At 44.9% G+C, this 14,716-nt stretch overlaps 1 protein-coding gene across 2 annotated transcripts in view; it reads right to left on the reverse strand.

The window, feature by feature from the left end:
• The window catches only part of mllt1a (MLLT1 super elongation complex subunit a), a 117,517-nt gene that overhangs the window by 33,254 nt on the left and 69,547 nt on the right, over positions 1-14,716 (reverse strand). For both annotated transcript variants that reach the window (XR_013889491.1, XM_080212767.1), the window contains exon 6: positions 9,630-10,199. Coding sequence is in view for 1 of the 2 variants with exons in the window: in XM_080212767.1 (XP_080068893.1) it covers positions 9,630-10,199 (570 nt within the window). In the remaining variant the exon portion in view is untranslated. The remainder of the gene's footprint in view (positions 1-9,629; positions 10,200-14,716) is intronic.

Below are 14,716 nucleotides of genomic sequence, written 5' to 3' on the forward strand. Positions count from 1 at the left end.
CCAGGTACAAGCCTAGAGATTGACTAAGCCTTCTGAACAGCAGCAATTTACTCCAAATTTGACATGGACAAGTGCAGGGAAAGAAGCCAAATCATTCACTTCCACAAAAATCAACACTGATAGGATATTGATCACACTGCGGTTTTAGACCTTTAATTAGAGTCACAGCGGTTTACACTCTGGAAACAGGCCCTTTGGCACAACTTGTCCATGGTGCCCCTGTTTTTAACCACTAAGCGAGTCCCAGTTGCCCACATTAGGTTCATATTTCTCTATACACATCTTACCCATGTAACTGATTGGACTCCACTCTTACATCTAGGACCCACTCTCGCTTTCAGGGCTGCCCCTCTTATGAGTCATCAACCACCAGTGTAAACTTACATTTAAAATAACTGTACAAAAGCAAAATACTGCAGATGCAGGAAATAGGCAATAAAATCATTGCTGAAAAAAACTCAGCAGGTCAGGCAGCATCTGTGGTGGGAACAGAGTTGATGGGCTAGAATTATATTGTGGAGCCAGGTAGTGGGAGTTAGGGAACTGTCCAGCCTGGCCCCCCTGCCTTGGGCATGCATGTGTGCACATGTGTGGGATTGGGTGTGTGTGCGTGTGTGTGTGTATGTGTGTGTGGTTCAGCCAACGCAGGACACAGTTCAGAGGCAGTACAAGGGTTTTCGGGTGTGGAGGTCAGTTGTTTAAAACAACCGTCTCGGTGGTGTGGGACTTAAGTTATAATAAAAACAAAATGCCCCTACAGCCCACACACTGTCCAGGCCCCATCCATGTCACCTCATGCCATCCAAACAATTCCCTATGGTACCTCATTTCTGCCTTCCCCCACATGCCGAGATATGCCCCATCACCCATCCCTATGGCTTGCGTATCAAGGCAAGTCCCCACACCGCCAAAGAATACAGGATACCTTTCATGCCCCCCCCCACCCCCCTTGCCAAAGTATGTCCTCACCCACAATGGCTCCTCATGATCCCAGGAAAAACTACAATACTTCAATGCCCGTTACCCATTATACACTGCATTGAACCAATAAACCCTATGACAGTGACAGCAGGATGAGTAAAACAAAATCTTCAAAAGTCATTCATTGATAGCCATTTACTACGTATAAAAAAACTTTTTTATAATAGCCCAAAAAGATGTCAAAGATCCAGACCCTTCAAAGTACTGATAGCAGAAACTAACAAATCCTCTCTATCTTGTGTAAATAAACATTGTGAAATTAACAGCATAAATCGGACAGCCAGAGCTATCAATCAGGCAATCCTTACCCCAGGATTCACACGTTATAGCACACTCATAGATTTCTGGGCTCACAGCCAAGAATACATAATGAGGCTTGGCTGAGAATCAAGAAATCCATTAGCCTGCTGGAACACCCAAGCCCCAGTGAAAACTCTGATTTCTGATGTCCATTACACAACGTTCATTTACACAAGATAAAGAGGTTTCAAGTACTTACAATATCACCTCTTGATACTTAAAGGGTCTGGAAAAATTGGCACTTTTTATTGGGCTGGAGTTTGTCATGAAAGTGGAATGTCATCAATGCAAAGTTTTTTAAAGCTTTTGTTATGCATCATATTGTCAATATAGGAGTATATGGCTAATTGTTTCTGAATAGCATACAGTGGCGGAATGGACATTTTAGTGCCATAGCTTGGCCTGGGAAGGGACATGAGGGGCTGTTGGGAGTCACAGCTTGGTTTGGGGACATGAGGACTATGGGGGTGGACATCCTTTGGTACAGGAAGGATGGCAGCAGCCACAGAGATTGTTTGAAGGGCGTATCTTGGCATAGGTTAAAAAATGTGGGGGGCACATGTTGGCATGGGGGCATCAGGACGATCTTTTAACTTGCCTTTCAAAAGCTTCCCTTACGTAGGCTATGGTTCACACCACCTCCGAGATGCTGTGAAATATAGAAACTAAAAGCAGGTATAGGCCATTTTGAATCCGCTATTCATTATCATTGCTGATCAAATCCAATATCCTGATCCCCTCTTTCCCCCTCCCCATACCCTTTGATCTCTTAGGCCCAAGAAGTATATCGAATTTATTCTTGGAATGAGACAACATTTTGGCCTCAACTACTTCCTGTGGTCGTGAATACCACACATTCACCACCCTCTGGGTGAAGAAATCTTTCCTCACCTCAGTCCCAAAAGGTTTACCCCTTACCCTCAAACTATGATCCCCAGTTCTGGACTCCCCCACCATCAGGAACATTCTTTCTGAATCTACCTTCTGAATCACGTTAAAATTTTATAAGTTTCTATGAGATAAGAACATTAGTACTTGGAGCAGGAGTAGGCCATCTGCCCCTTGAGCCTGCTCCGCCATTCAATAAGATGATGGCTGATCTTTTCACAGACTCAGCTCCACTTACCTGCCCGCTCACCATAACCCTTACTTCCTTTAATGTTCAAATATTTATCTATCCTTGCCTTAATAACATTCAATGAGGTAGCCTCAACTGCTTCACTGGGCAGGGAATTCCACAGATTCACAACCCTTTGTGTGAAGAAGTTCCTCCTCAACTCAGTCCTAAATCTGCTTCCCCTTATTTTCAGGCTATGCCCCCTAGTTTTAGTTTCACCCGCCAGTGAAAACAACTTCCCTGCTTCTATCTTATCTGTTCCCTTCATAATCTTATATGTTTACATAAGATGTTCCCTCATTCTTCTGAATTCCAATGAGTAGAGCCCCAGTCTACTCTGCATTAACCCTAACCCTAATGCAGTCTCCTCATAAGCCAACTCTCTCAACTCTGGAATCAACCCTAGTGAATCTCCTCTGTACTCCCTCCAGTGCAAGTCGATCCTTTCTCAAGTAAGGAGACCAAAACTGTACACAGTACTGCAGGTGTAGCCTCACCAGCACTTTATACAGCTGCAACATAACCATACGACTTTTAAACTCCATCCCTCTAGCAATGAAAGACAAAATTCCATTTGCCTTCTTAATTACCTGCTGTTCCTGCAAACCAACTCTTTGAGATTCCTGCACAAGGACACAAGGAGATCCCCTCTCACTCTTCTAAGCTCCAGTGAATATAACCCTAACTGACTTAGCTCTCCTCAGATGCCAGATCTGCCATCACAAGAATCAGCCTGGTAAATCTTTGCTGTACTACCTCTATAGAAAGGACACCCTTCTTCAGATAAGGACACCAGAACTGCACACAGTACTCCTGATGTGGTCTCACCAAAACCCTGTACAATTATATGACTCTTTGCAAAGTTGGCCTGAATCCATGAAAGTTGTGGTGGATCAGGATGCATCTATCTCTGCAAGGGAGCTAGCCAGGCCAGGAATACAGCACGTCACCCAAACCAGCCGACATACTTAAAAGTTACTCCTGAAAATCGGAAACGCTGGGCACATCTGGGAATCTCTGAATTCCGAACTGATCGCCATTTTTAAAGGGCTCCCGAATCATCCCGCTTGGCCCAGCGTTTCAGGGCAGGATGACATTTAATCAGAACTTTCTGGTGAAATTTTAACTCTGTTTCTCCTCATGGATGCTGCCTGACCTGCTGAGACTTTCCAGCACTTTTTATTATGAAGGAACTGTAGCTAGGGGAGCTGTAAAAAGAACATTGCAAGGTTCTTACTTAGAAGTAAACAGCCTGATTCATTTAATTGATTAGAACTGCTAGTGTCATCAAATTTGATCAACTTTTTAAGATCTAAAATTTGCCAATTATGGCTAATGTGGTCCGATATGGCTATTTGGTGATGCAACCCATATTGCAATCACTTATCCTTGCTAACAGGATTTGCAAGCTGTACTGTTACAAAGCCTCAGACTATCATTCAGCTTTATGTTGAGCCAGGAAAACCAACGTTAGCACCACCTCTGTGCTCGATGGGGGTTTAAAAGAGAGAGGGGGATCTCACTGAAACTTACAGAATACTGGAAGGCCCTGATAAAGTGGACATGGGGAAGATGTTTCCATTAATAGGAAAGACTAGGATCTGAGGGCACTGCCTCAGAGTAAAGGGATGACCGCTGAGAAGCAAGATGAGGAGGAATTTCTTCAGCCAGAAGTCAGTGAGTCTGTTGTGTGGCACTACAGCGAAGGTCTTTGGTAAGTCCATGTAAACCACATCAACAACATTACCCTCTTTGTTATCTCTTCAAAAAGCCGCAGCATGTTAGTCGAACATAAAGAAATCCTCTCCTTAATTTCTTCGGCCAGAGGATGGCGATTCTGTGGAACTCATTGCTACAGAAGGCTGTGGAGGCCAGGTCATTGAGTGTATTTAGAACAGAGGTAGATAGGTTCTTCACTGGTAAGGAGATCAAAGGTTATGGGGAAAAGGCTGAAGAATAGGATTGAGAAACATTACAGCCACGATTGATTGGTGGAGCAGACTCAACAGGCTGATTAGACTAATTCTGTTCTTATATCCGATGGTCACTAGATATACATTTGAGCAACTGACCAACATGACTTCAACATGGAGAGAGTCTGGAATCTATCTGGAATTTGGCAATAGGTTTAAGATCATTTTTATATTTTAGAAATAAATAAATTGGAAAATACAAGCTGGAAAGATCATTTGCTGAGTGACCAATGGATTAGATGTGAAAACAAATAAATGAGAATCTGCCATTTTCGGGGTTTTTCTATATCTTTACTGAATGAATTTGGGGATGGGTTATATTCAACTGTCGCATCTTTAAAATAAAGTGACGACAACTTTAATCACAGGCGGGAAATGCTGATGGTGAGCTGACTATTAAACACTGCACCCCTCAGCCAATGGTACCCACAGCTTGGCGAGGAGTGTCTTTTCATGCCTGTGATGGACTTGATAATCAGTCACAGATAAACAGGAGGAAAAAGAGGCTGATCTCGTTATTATCGTACAGCCTGCTTTCCTGCGGATCAGTGGCCACGCAGAACCACTTCTGCTGTCGCAAAACTGTGCATTCTTGATGCTGCGTCTCAGGGTAACAGGAATGGCTGCTCTCCCCATCCCAGCCTCTCTGATATCTGCGGCAGAAATGTTGACTGGTTATTGTTAGTGGTGTCCGCAGTGGCGGCTTGGAATGATCGTCTAGAATAATAGACAGCAAATTTTACAGCCCCTGACAAGAGCGGTGCCTGTTGTGGAGGTCAGCCAGAGGTCAGGTTGCATCATGCACCCCGACTCATTGACAGATTCCTTTGGAAGAGTGCAGACTCTGCAATCACTACTGCTGGACAACTGACAGTGAACAGCTTAGGTATCCAGCTGTGTGTGTGTGTGTGTGTGTGTGTGTGTGTGTGTGTGTGTGGGGTGGGTGGGGGTGTACAGACGTGATGCGTGCCTGCAGTGCTGCTCGACCGGCCCGTCAGTCCTCCATCGTTCTTGAGCAAAGAGTCAGAGAAGAATTCCCAATGGGAATGTTCACCGTGTGCGAATGGATTGAGGATTGCTGAAGGGGAAGGGCGGCTCGCAGCAAAGGCAGGAGGCCCAGACTGCTGGTGGCAGTGAAAAGTAAAACTAATTCATCCAAACAGTCCACAGAGGTTTCTGTAAATCCCACCCACCTAGCTGCTGGCTTCTTTCAGTTGTCTTTGACTGACAAGGGATGGAATTCCTGCTCTTTTTCCACCCTAGGCTGCCCAGCACACACCAACGCAGTGAGTGACTAAGAACAGATAACACAGGCTTCAGATTGCCACAATATGAAGTCTCTTCATTTAGAAGCGACCAGATGCCTTCTCCTCATTTTTCAATTATCCATAAATTATACTCCAATTATATTTTCCGTATCTTCTATGGGGTGACACGGTGGCACAGTGGTTGGCATTGCTGCCTCACAGCGCCAGGGATCCATGTTCAATTCCAGCCTCGGGTCACTGTCTGTGTGGAGTTTGCACATTCTCCCCGTATCTCCATGGGTTTCCTCTGGGTACTCCAGTTTCTTCCCACAATCCAAAGATGTGCTGGTTAGGTGGACTGACCATGCTAAATTGCCCCTTAGTGTCAGGAAGATTAGCAGTGTAAATGCGTGGGGTTACGGGGATAGGGCCCGAGTGGGATTGTGGTTGGGGAAGACTCGATGGGCTGAATGGCATCATTCTGCACTGTAGGGATTCTACAATAAACTCAAAGAGACCCTGAACTTGAACAGGTACCATTCTGATTAAAGAAATGGCAACCTCCACACTATTTTGCAGTGCTGGTTGTTCTTGTGTTTTAAATAGATCAAGATTTTCAAATTATTTTTGCAACAAATTCCACCAGAGTGTCAAACAAATTTCTAAGCAATAAAAGAATAACTAAACAGAAGCAACAACAAGATAAAATTGTCTGGTTTGTTATCTTGACAGACTCTTTTCCCTTTAGGGAATAGTGGCAAAGTGTTGTAAAGATTTGCAGGCTGATTCTCAGGGGAAGGCAGTGGTGTAGTGGTACTGTCGCTGGACTAATAATCCAGAGACTCAGGGTAATAATGCTCTGGGGGCCCGAGTTCAAATCCCACCAAGGAGGATGGTGACATTTGAATTCAGTAAAAATCTGGTGATGACTGTGAAACCATTGTTGTAGAAACCCATCTGGTTCATTAATGTCCTTTAGGGAAGGAAATCTGCTGTCCTTACCTTGTCTGGGTATGACTCCAGACCCACAGCAATGGGGTTAACTCTTAAAGGCCCTCTGAGATGAGCAATAAATGCTGGCCCAGCCAGCAGCACCCGCAATCCCATAAACCGGTAAAAAAAGTGCATCATGAATATTCGTCCCATGATCAACAACTCCCGGGACTTGGGTTCAATTCCTGGCTTAGGTGACTGTGTGAGGTTTGCATGTTCTCCCTGTGTCTGTGTGGGTTTCCTCCGGGTGCTCCAGTTACCTCCCACAGTCCCAAGGATGTGCGGGGTAGGTTGATTGGCCACGCTAACTTGACCCTAGTGTCAGGACGATTAGCAGGGTTAGGGTTAGCAGGCTAATTCTGTGGGGTTACAGGAATAGGGCCTGGGTGGGATTGTGTTCGGTACAGACTTGATGGGCCGAATGGCCTCCTTCTGTACTGTAGAGATTTATGTAATTCTATCTATGTAACTCCTGGAGTGGGCCTTGAACCCGGAGCTTCTGGCTCAGAGGCAGGGACGTCACCTTACAAGGCCAGAAGACTTCCTAAATTATGCTTTTCAGAAATTTAACAAGTAATGGTTTGAAATTTCTATGCTAAACAGGGTTGCACCTAAATTTTCTGGTGTACTTGTCCTTGCTAACTGCTGGGGTAATCTGGGACAACAGTCTTTGGATGATTCCAAGGCCTCAGGTCCAACTGTCCAGATTGGTCCACTGATGTGAAGAAGTTAGCCAACCAGAACTTTACATGCAGTTCCCGAAAATGCGTAAATTTAAATAATTATCTGATAAAAGCGGGGTACTGTCAAATATTTAGGAATACAAGTAAAATGTCTGCATACGAACTGGACAATTTGGCTAGTCCATTTCGACTTTCTCCTCTCCACCTCGATCATTTGACGTTTAACAAGGTGAACGATTAAGGCCAACAAAATGTTGACAATAGATTTGGAAAGTGGCATCAGCGAAGCTAGTTTTTAAAGCAATTATGTACTGTGATAGAATTTAAAGAACCCAGTGGCAAGCAAAATGTTCAATAAAGATTTTTTTCTGCAGTCCCAGGAGAGCAAGCTCCAGGAAGACAATTTTAATGATCAAATTTATCTTAATTAGTTGACTAGTCCCACAAAACAAAATGCAAACATATCCCAATTTCATTATATTGCCAGCCAGGAGGACAGCTGAATACTACAGGGCGGCAGAGTGGCACAGTGGTTAACACTGCTGCCTCACAATACCAGGGACCAGGGTTCAATTCTGGCCTCAGCTCACTGTCTGTGCAGAGTCTGCATGGTCTCTCTGTGTCTGCATGGGTTTCCTCCTGGTGCTACGGTTTCCCCCCACACTCCAAAGATGTGTGGGTTAGGTGGATTGGCCATGCTAAATTGCCCCCTCTTAGTGTCAGAAGAATTAGCAGGGTAAATATGAGGGGTTTACGGGGTTAGGGGTTGTAGCATTGCAAACTCGATGGGTCGAATGGCCTCCTTCTGCAGTGTAGGGATTCTATGAATGTGAGAAACAGGAGTAAGCATGAAGCATTTGCCCTTCGTGTCTGCTCCCCCATGTAGATAGATTATGGCTGATGTTTTACCTCAATGCACCCTCCTGCAATATCCCCATTTCTCTTCATGTCTCTGAAAATCTACTGATCTCACCAGCTCACCACCAACATCCCAAGGGCAATTAAGGATGGGCAATAAAGTCTGGATTTTACCATTAATGCTCACATCCCATGAAAAAAAATTAAAAAGGTTCCTGTCTTGAATATGCATCCGCAACACTGTTACATTATAACCAGCCGAAACAAAACAAAATCACAATGACACATCAAGCAAAATCATAAAGGAGAATCTTAGGATGAGGGGAACATAAGAAATAGGAGCAGGAGTAGGCCAACTAGTCCTTCGAGCCTGCCCCGCCATTCAATAAGATCATGGCTGATCTGTCGCTGCTCAGTTCCACTTTCCCGCCCTCTCCCCATAACCCTTAATCCCCTCTCTTATCAAAAACCCATCAACCCGTGTCTTAAAAATATTTAGCGAGGTAGCCTCCACTGAACCAGTGGAATTTGCTACCCCAAAGTGTGGGCATGCTGGGACAGTGAGTACATTTAAGGAGGCGTTAGACAGATGTTTAATTGGTAATGGGTTGAAATGTTATTGGGGGGAAGGCAGTAAAATGGGGATGAGGAGCATATCAGCCATGATCGAATGGTGGAGTGGATTCAATGGGCCGAATGGCCTAATTCTGCTCCTATATCTTATATATATTAGTCTGAATGATAGGATTCATTTGGTGCAATTCATGTTGAAGAATTCGATCACATGGATTATTTCTTTCCTGGAAATAGAGTGGCACAGTGGTTCGCACTGCTGATTCACAGCACCAGTGACCTGCATTCAATTCTGGCCTTGGGTGACTGTCTGTGTGGCCAATTCGGGGTCATTTCCCACCCGCCACCGTCGCCCTCCCCCCCATTTCACCCAGGCATCCTCTCAGTGAGTTTGAGGTGGGGAGGAGGTATTGCTGCGCTGATGGATGATCCATGGTCCATGGAAAGGTGCCTTGGCAGTAATGGCAGCTTCCTGAGGCCACAGCACCGACAGTACACTCCACTCCCACCCCAATCGCCAGGGTCTGCCTGCCCAGCTTCCCCTGGCCAAACTCACTGCTCTTCAAAGGATTTCTATCAGTCAGGCAGCCTCAGCAATGGCCGGCTGCTGGTAGTGGTGTTGCTGTGGTTATTGATTCTCTGACCAGGCTGGCAGCTCGAGGGCACATGGCCATCCTCAACTGGACAATGACCCCAGCAGCAGGCTCTTAATTGACTGCCGGCACCAAAACGTTGGCAGGATCTCCTCCTACCTTTGGCCTTGTTGCTGGGACTTCAAAAACTCCGCCCATAATTTCTGCTTCTGGTGGCAACTCCCATGGGAATTACTCTCACACTCCAAATTCCTATAATTCCACAGAATAAAGTATCAAATGCCAAACTGATTTAGCAAACAGTTCTTTACCTCAGATTTCGACACCACTTCATCTTCTGAATTACAGTCGTCTGAATCGACAGCCTTCTTCACCTCTTTCACGTTACTTTCTGATTTAACTTTCTCTATTTTAACGTTCACTTTTTCCTTTTCCTTTTCCTTCAACTGCTTTTTTTCAGAGTACGAAGAAGAAGAGGAAGAAATCCTTGGTGAGACACTTGGGAAACTTCTGGATGTCTCAGAAGTGCCTTTCTTTTGTTTTTTGGCATTGGCCTTCAGTGAATCAGCATTGGAGGGCCTCTTAATACTGGGCTTTGATTCTTGATGCAGGCTCCCTCCTCCCTTGGGTGACATGCTATCTAGTTTAGACTCCTTGAAGGCAGGTTTTGGTTCTTTGGAAGTTGCCTTTGGAGTAGCCTTTTCTTCCTTTGACGTCTTGCTTTCGGCCGATTTCCGCGATGATTCCTTTGATGACTTACTGTGCTCCTTCTCAGGTTCTTTTGCAGCTGGCTTGTTCTCCGAGTCTTTCGCAGGTCGCTCCCTGTGCTCCTTTGTGACTTTGTGAGGTTTGGAGGATTTGCTGCCTTCCCGATTCGTATCCTGGTTTGAAACGATAAAAGGAATTACTACAGCAACTGGTCACAACTCCGAACTTTAGAAAGTTCTTTGCAATAATGACATCTTACTCATTTCACACTAAACAATAAACAGGACTACACTGCAAAGAAAATGGAACAATACTTATAGACAAATTTTGAAAAGATTTATTGAAATGGACAACGCTGCTGCCTCACAGCGCCAGGGACCTGTGTTTGATTCCGGCCTCGGGTGACTGTCTGTGCGATGTTTCTCTGGGTGCTCTGGTTTCCTCCCGCAGTGCGGGTTAGGTTGATTAGTCATGACAAATTGCCCCTCGGTGTCAGATGGATCAGCAGGGTAAACACATTGGGGTATGGGGATATGACCTGTTGTTGATGTAAGCTTGATGGGCTGAATGGTCACCTTCTGCACTGTAGGGATTCTATGATTCCATGAATGAAAATTTTATGTTTGCAGTCATGTCTGTAGGGTACACTAAGATCATTTTTAGCACTAATGAACTCCTTATGTGAGTGTTGCCCAAGGTCAATATCCAGATATTAAATGCTTGTTGACAATTTGTGATTCTGCTTTGAAATGTGATAACGCTGTACTTTTTAATTAGCTGTAACAAAATAAAAGCTCAGCTTACAGACTCCAACGAAAACAGCTAAAAGTCTCCTAAACTTCCATAAACCCCGATACCATATTGGATACTCAATTACATTCATCCAATGTTGCACCATCAGCAATGCAAAGGGAGATCTACTATGCAGCAGGGACAGAAGGGAGCTGAGGCTGCAACAAAGTGGTGTCCTTGTGCATCATCTTGTTGCTGTTGCTGAAAGTAAGCACGTAGGTACAGCAAGCAGTAAAGAAGGCAAACGGTATATTGGCCTTCAGAGCAAGAAGGGATAGAGATATTTTACTGCAATTGTATAGGATGCTTGTGAGGCCATACCTAGAGTACTGCGTGCAATTTTGGTGTCCTTATCTGAGGAAGGATATCCTTGCTGTAGAGGGAGTACAGTGAAGGCTGATTTCTGGGATGGCAGGTCTGTCACATGAGGAGAGACTAATTGGTTAGGATTACATTCAATGGAGTTGAGAAGAGTGAGAGGGGATCTCATAGAAACTAATAACATTCTAACAGAGTTAGACAGGGTAGCTTCAGAAAGAATGTCCCCGATGGTGGGGGCAGTCCAGAACTAGGGGTCACAGTTTGAGGATAAACCTTTTAGAACTGAGGCGAGGAAAAGTTTCTTCACCCAGAGGTTGGTGAATGTGTGGAATTCATTCCCACAGAATGTAGTTGAGGCTAAAACGCTGTCTAATTTCAAGAAGAAATTAAATATAGTTTGGGGAGCAAAAGGATCAAGGGATATGAGGGAAGGGGGGGATCAGGATATTGAATTCTAATGATCAGCCATGATCAAGGTGAATGGTAGAGCAGACTTAAAGGGCCGAATGGCCCACTCTTGCTTCAAGTTTCTATGTTTCTAAGATTGGAAGGGACAGTAAGGGTTAAAAAGGCAGCTCAGCGAAGGCACTTGGAGACAAACTGCAAATTACTATCTCCCAGACAATATTAAACAGCCACATCCCTGGTGCTAATCTGCAGAGACTGAAGCAATGATAAAGGAATCAATACTATTTACTATGACCCCACAATGTCTGGAGATAATGCATAGGACCCACGGAGCCTCCGGGAAACTAATCAAGCATCAGGGTAACTGTGATGTTGGCAGCCAGCGTTAACATTTGTGTGTTCAAAGATATTTGTAGTGAATTGTTTTTGCAACAAAGTTGACATAATGTGAACAAGAGAATGGTCAAAGATAAAAGCACACAGGACAATTGAGATAGCATAATGTGAAAAAAGCAGAACTTAGAGTAACACGATGAGGGCTTATTCGGAATCTCACATGTAAACGATGTAATGCAAAAAGATAGAAGAATGTTGCAAGAATCTATCGGGGGCAAAAAGCTCGGAAGTAATCTTGAATTCTGGCTCTGAGCTTGAATAAACCATCTTGTTGAAACCCAATGTGGTTTTGGAGTCTTAGTTTGCTCAGTCCCTTCAACACACTACTATGGAGGTCCATCGCGGCAGCATCCCAGTAACAGCACTTTCACCTTGAAATCAAAAGGTGGTTGGCTTAAATCTCACTCCAGGAGTGCAGCACGAACAGGAGCTCAACATGGTGGCACGGTGGTTAGCACTACTGGCTCACAGCAGCCGGGAACTGGGTTCAATTCCTGGCTTGGGGGGGGGGGGGGGTCACTGTTTGTGTGGAGTCTGCACATCCTCCCCATGTCTGCATGGGTTTCCTCCAGGTGCTCCAGTTTCCTCCCACAGTCCGAAAGACATGCTGGTTAGACGCGTTGGCTATGCTAAATTCTCCCTCAGTAAACCCAAACAGGCGCCAGAGCATGGCAACTAGGAGATTTTCACAGTAGCTTCATTGCACTGTTAACGTAAGCCTACGTGTGATACTAATAAATAACTTTTAAAACTTTTAGATATTAATCTAGGCTGAATACTTCAATGCAATCCTGAGGGAGTGCTGCATTATTGGATAAGACATCAAATTGAAGCTTCATACACCAATTCAGATCAATGTAAAAAGTTCCATGGTGCTATTCTAAGGAGATCAAGAACCTGTCAGTCAACATGTGTCCCCCAACCAATTTGACCAAAATAAATTGACTGCAGCAACAGCTCATTATGACATTAGGTCACCTGTAATTATGGGTTCCCTACAGTGCAGAAGGAGGACCATTGGGCCTGCACCAACTCTGAAATGGCATCTTACCCAGGCCCTAACCCCACACATTTACCCCACTAATCCATCTAACCTACACATCTTATGATTCTAAGGGGCTACATGGCACAGCCAGTCAATATAACCCACATATCTTTTGACAGTGGTTGAAAACTGGAGCACCCAGAGGAAACCCACGCAGACATGGGGAGAATGTGCAAACTCCACACCGACAGTCACCCAAGGCTGAAATTGAACCCGGGTCCCTGGTGCTGTGAGGCAGCAGTGCTAACCCCTGTGCCACCCAAAATTTCTTTGGAAATCTATTATTAGAAAGACTGTTCACAAGTTAATAAGAATTGCACAGGGCATTGGAAGTGCTGAACGCACACCTTTAAAAAATACCCATTCATGGGATGTGGCATCACTGGCTAGGCCAGTTTTATTGCCCATTTCTTGTTGCCCTTGAAGAGGTAGTGGTGAGCTGTCTTCTTGAAACGCCGCAGTCTCTAAGGTGTAGGTACATCCACTGTGCTATTAGGGAGGGCGTTCCAGGATTGTGACCCAGCGTAAGTAAAGGAATGGCAATATATTTCAAAGTCAGAATGGTGAATGACTTGGAAGGGACACCCCAGGTGGTGGCATCCCCAGGTATCTGCTGCTCTTGTCCTTCCAGATGGCAGTGGTCGTGGGTTTGGTAGGTGGGACCTAAAGAACCCCGTTGAGTTCCTGCAATGCATCTCGTCGATGGTACACACTGTCCAAAGGTGGAGCAATTTATGTTTGTGGAAAGGGTAGGAATCAAAAAGATTGCTTTGTTCTGGTTGGTGTTGAGCTTCTTGAGTGTTGCTGGAGCTGCACTCAGCCAAGCTCCTGACTTGTGCCTTTAGATGGTGGACAGGCTTTGGGGTGTCAGGAGTTATTCGCTTCAGGATTTCTAGCATTTGACCTGCTCTGACAGCCAGTGTTTATATGGCTAGACCAGTTCAACCTCTTGTCAATAGTAACCTCCAGGATGTTGATGGTGGAGGATTCAGCCATTGAATGTCAAGGGATGATGGTTTGATCATTTCTTGTTGGAGATGATCATTGCCTGCCACCTGAATGGCACAAATGTAACTTGCCACGTGTCAGCTCAAGGCTAGATATTGTCCAGGACTTGCTGCATTTGGACATGGACTGCTTCAGTATCTAAGGGGTTGTGAATAATGCTGAACATTGTATAGTCATCAGCAAACTTCCCCACTTCTGACCTTATGATGGAAGAAAGGTCGTTGATGAAGCAGCTGAAGATGGTTGGGCCTAGGATACTACCCTGAGGAACACCTGCAGTGATGTCCTGGAGCTGAGATGATTGGCCTCTAACCAGCACCACCATCTTCCTTTGTGCCAGATGTGGCTCCATCCAGCGGAGGGTTTTCCCTGATTCCTACTGATTCCAGTTTTGCTAGGGCTCCTTGATGCCACACACAGCCTTAATGTTAGGGGCAGTCTCTCCTCACCTCTGACGTTCTTTTGTCCATGTTTGAACCAAGTCTGCAATAAGGTCAGGAGCTGCATGACCCTGGCAGAACTCAAACTGCAGGTTATTGCTGAGTTAAATGCTGCTTGATAGCACTGTTGATACCCCTTCCATCACTTTACTGATGATCAACAGTAGACTAATGGGCGGTAATTGGCCAAGTTGGATTTGTCCTGTTTCTTGTGTACAGGACATACCTGGGCAATTTTCCACATTGTCGAGTAGATGCCAGAGTTATAACTGTACTGGAA

Source organism: Carcharhinus amblyrhynchos, chromosome 26, assembly GCF_965287045.1.
Source record: "Carcharhinus amblyrhynchos chromosome 26, sCarAmb.v2.hapA, whole genome shotgun sequence".
NCBI classification, from domain to species: Eukaryota; Metazoa; Chordata; class Chondrichthyes; order Carcharhiniformes; family Carcharhinidae; genus Carcharhinus; species Carcharhinus amblyrhynchos.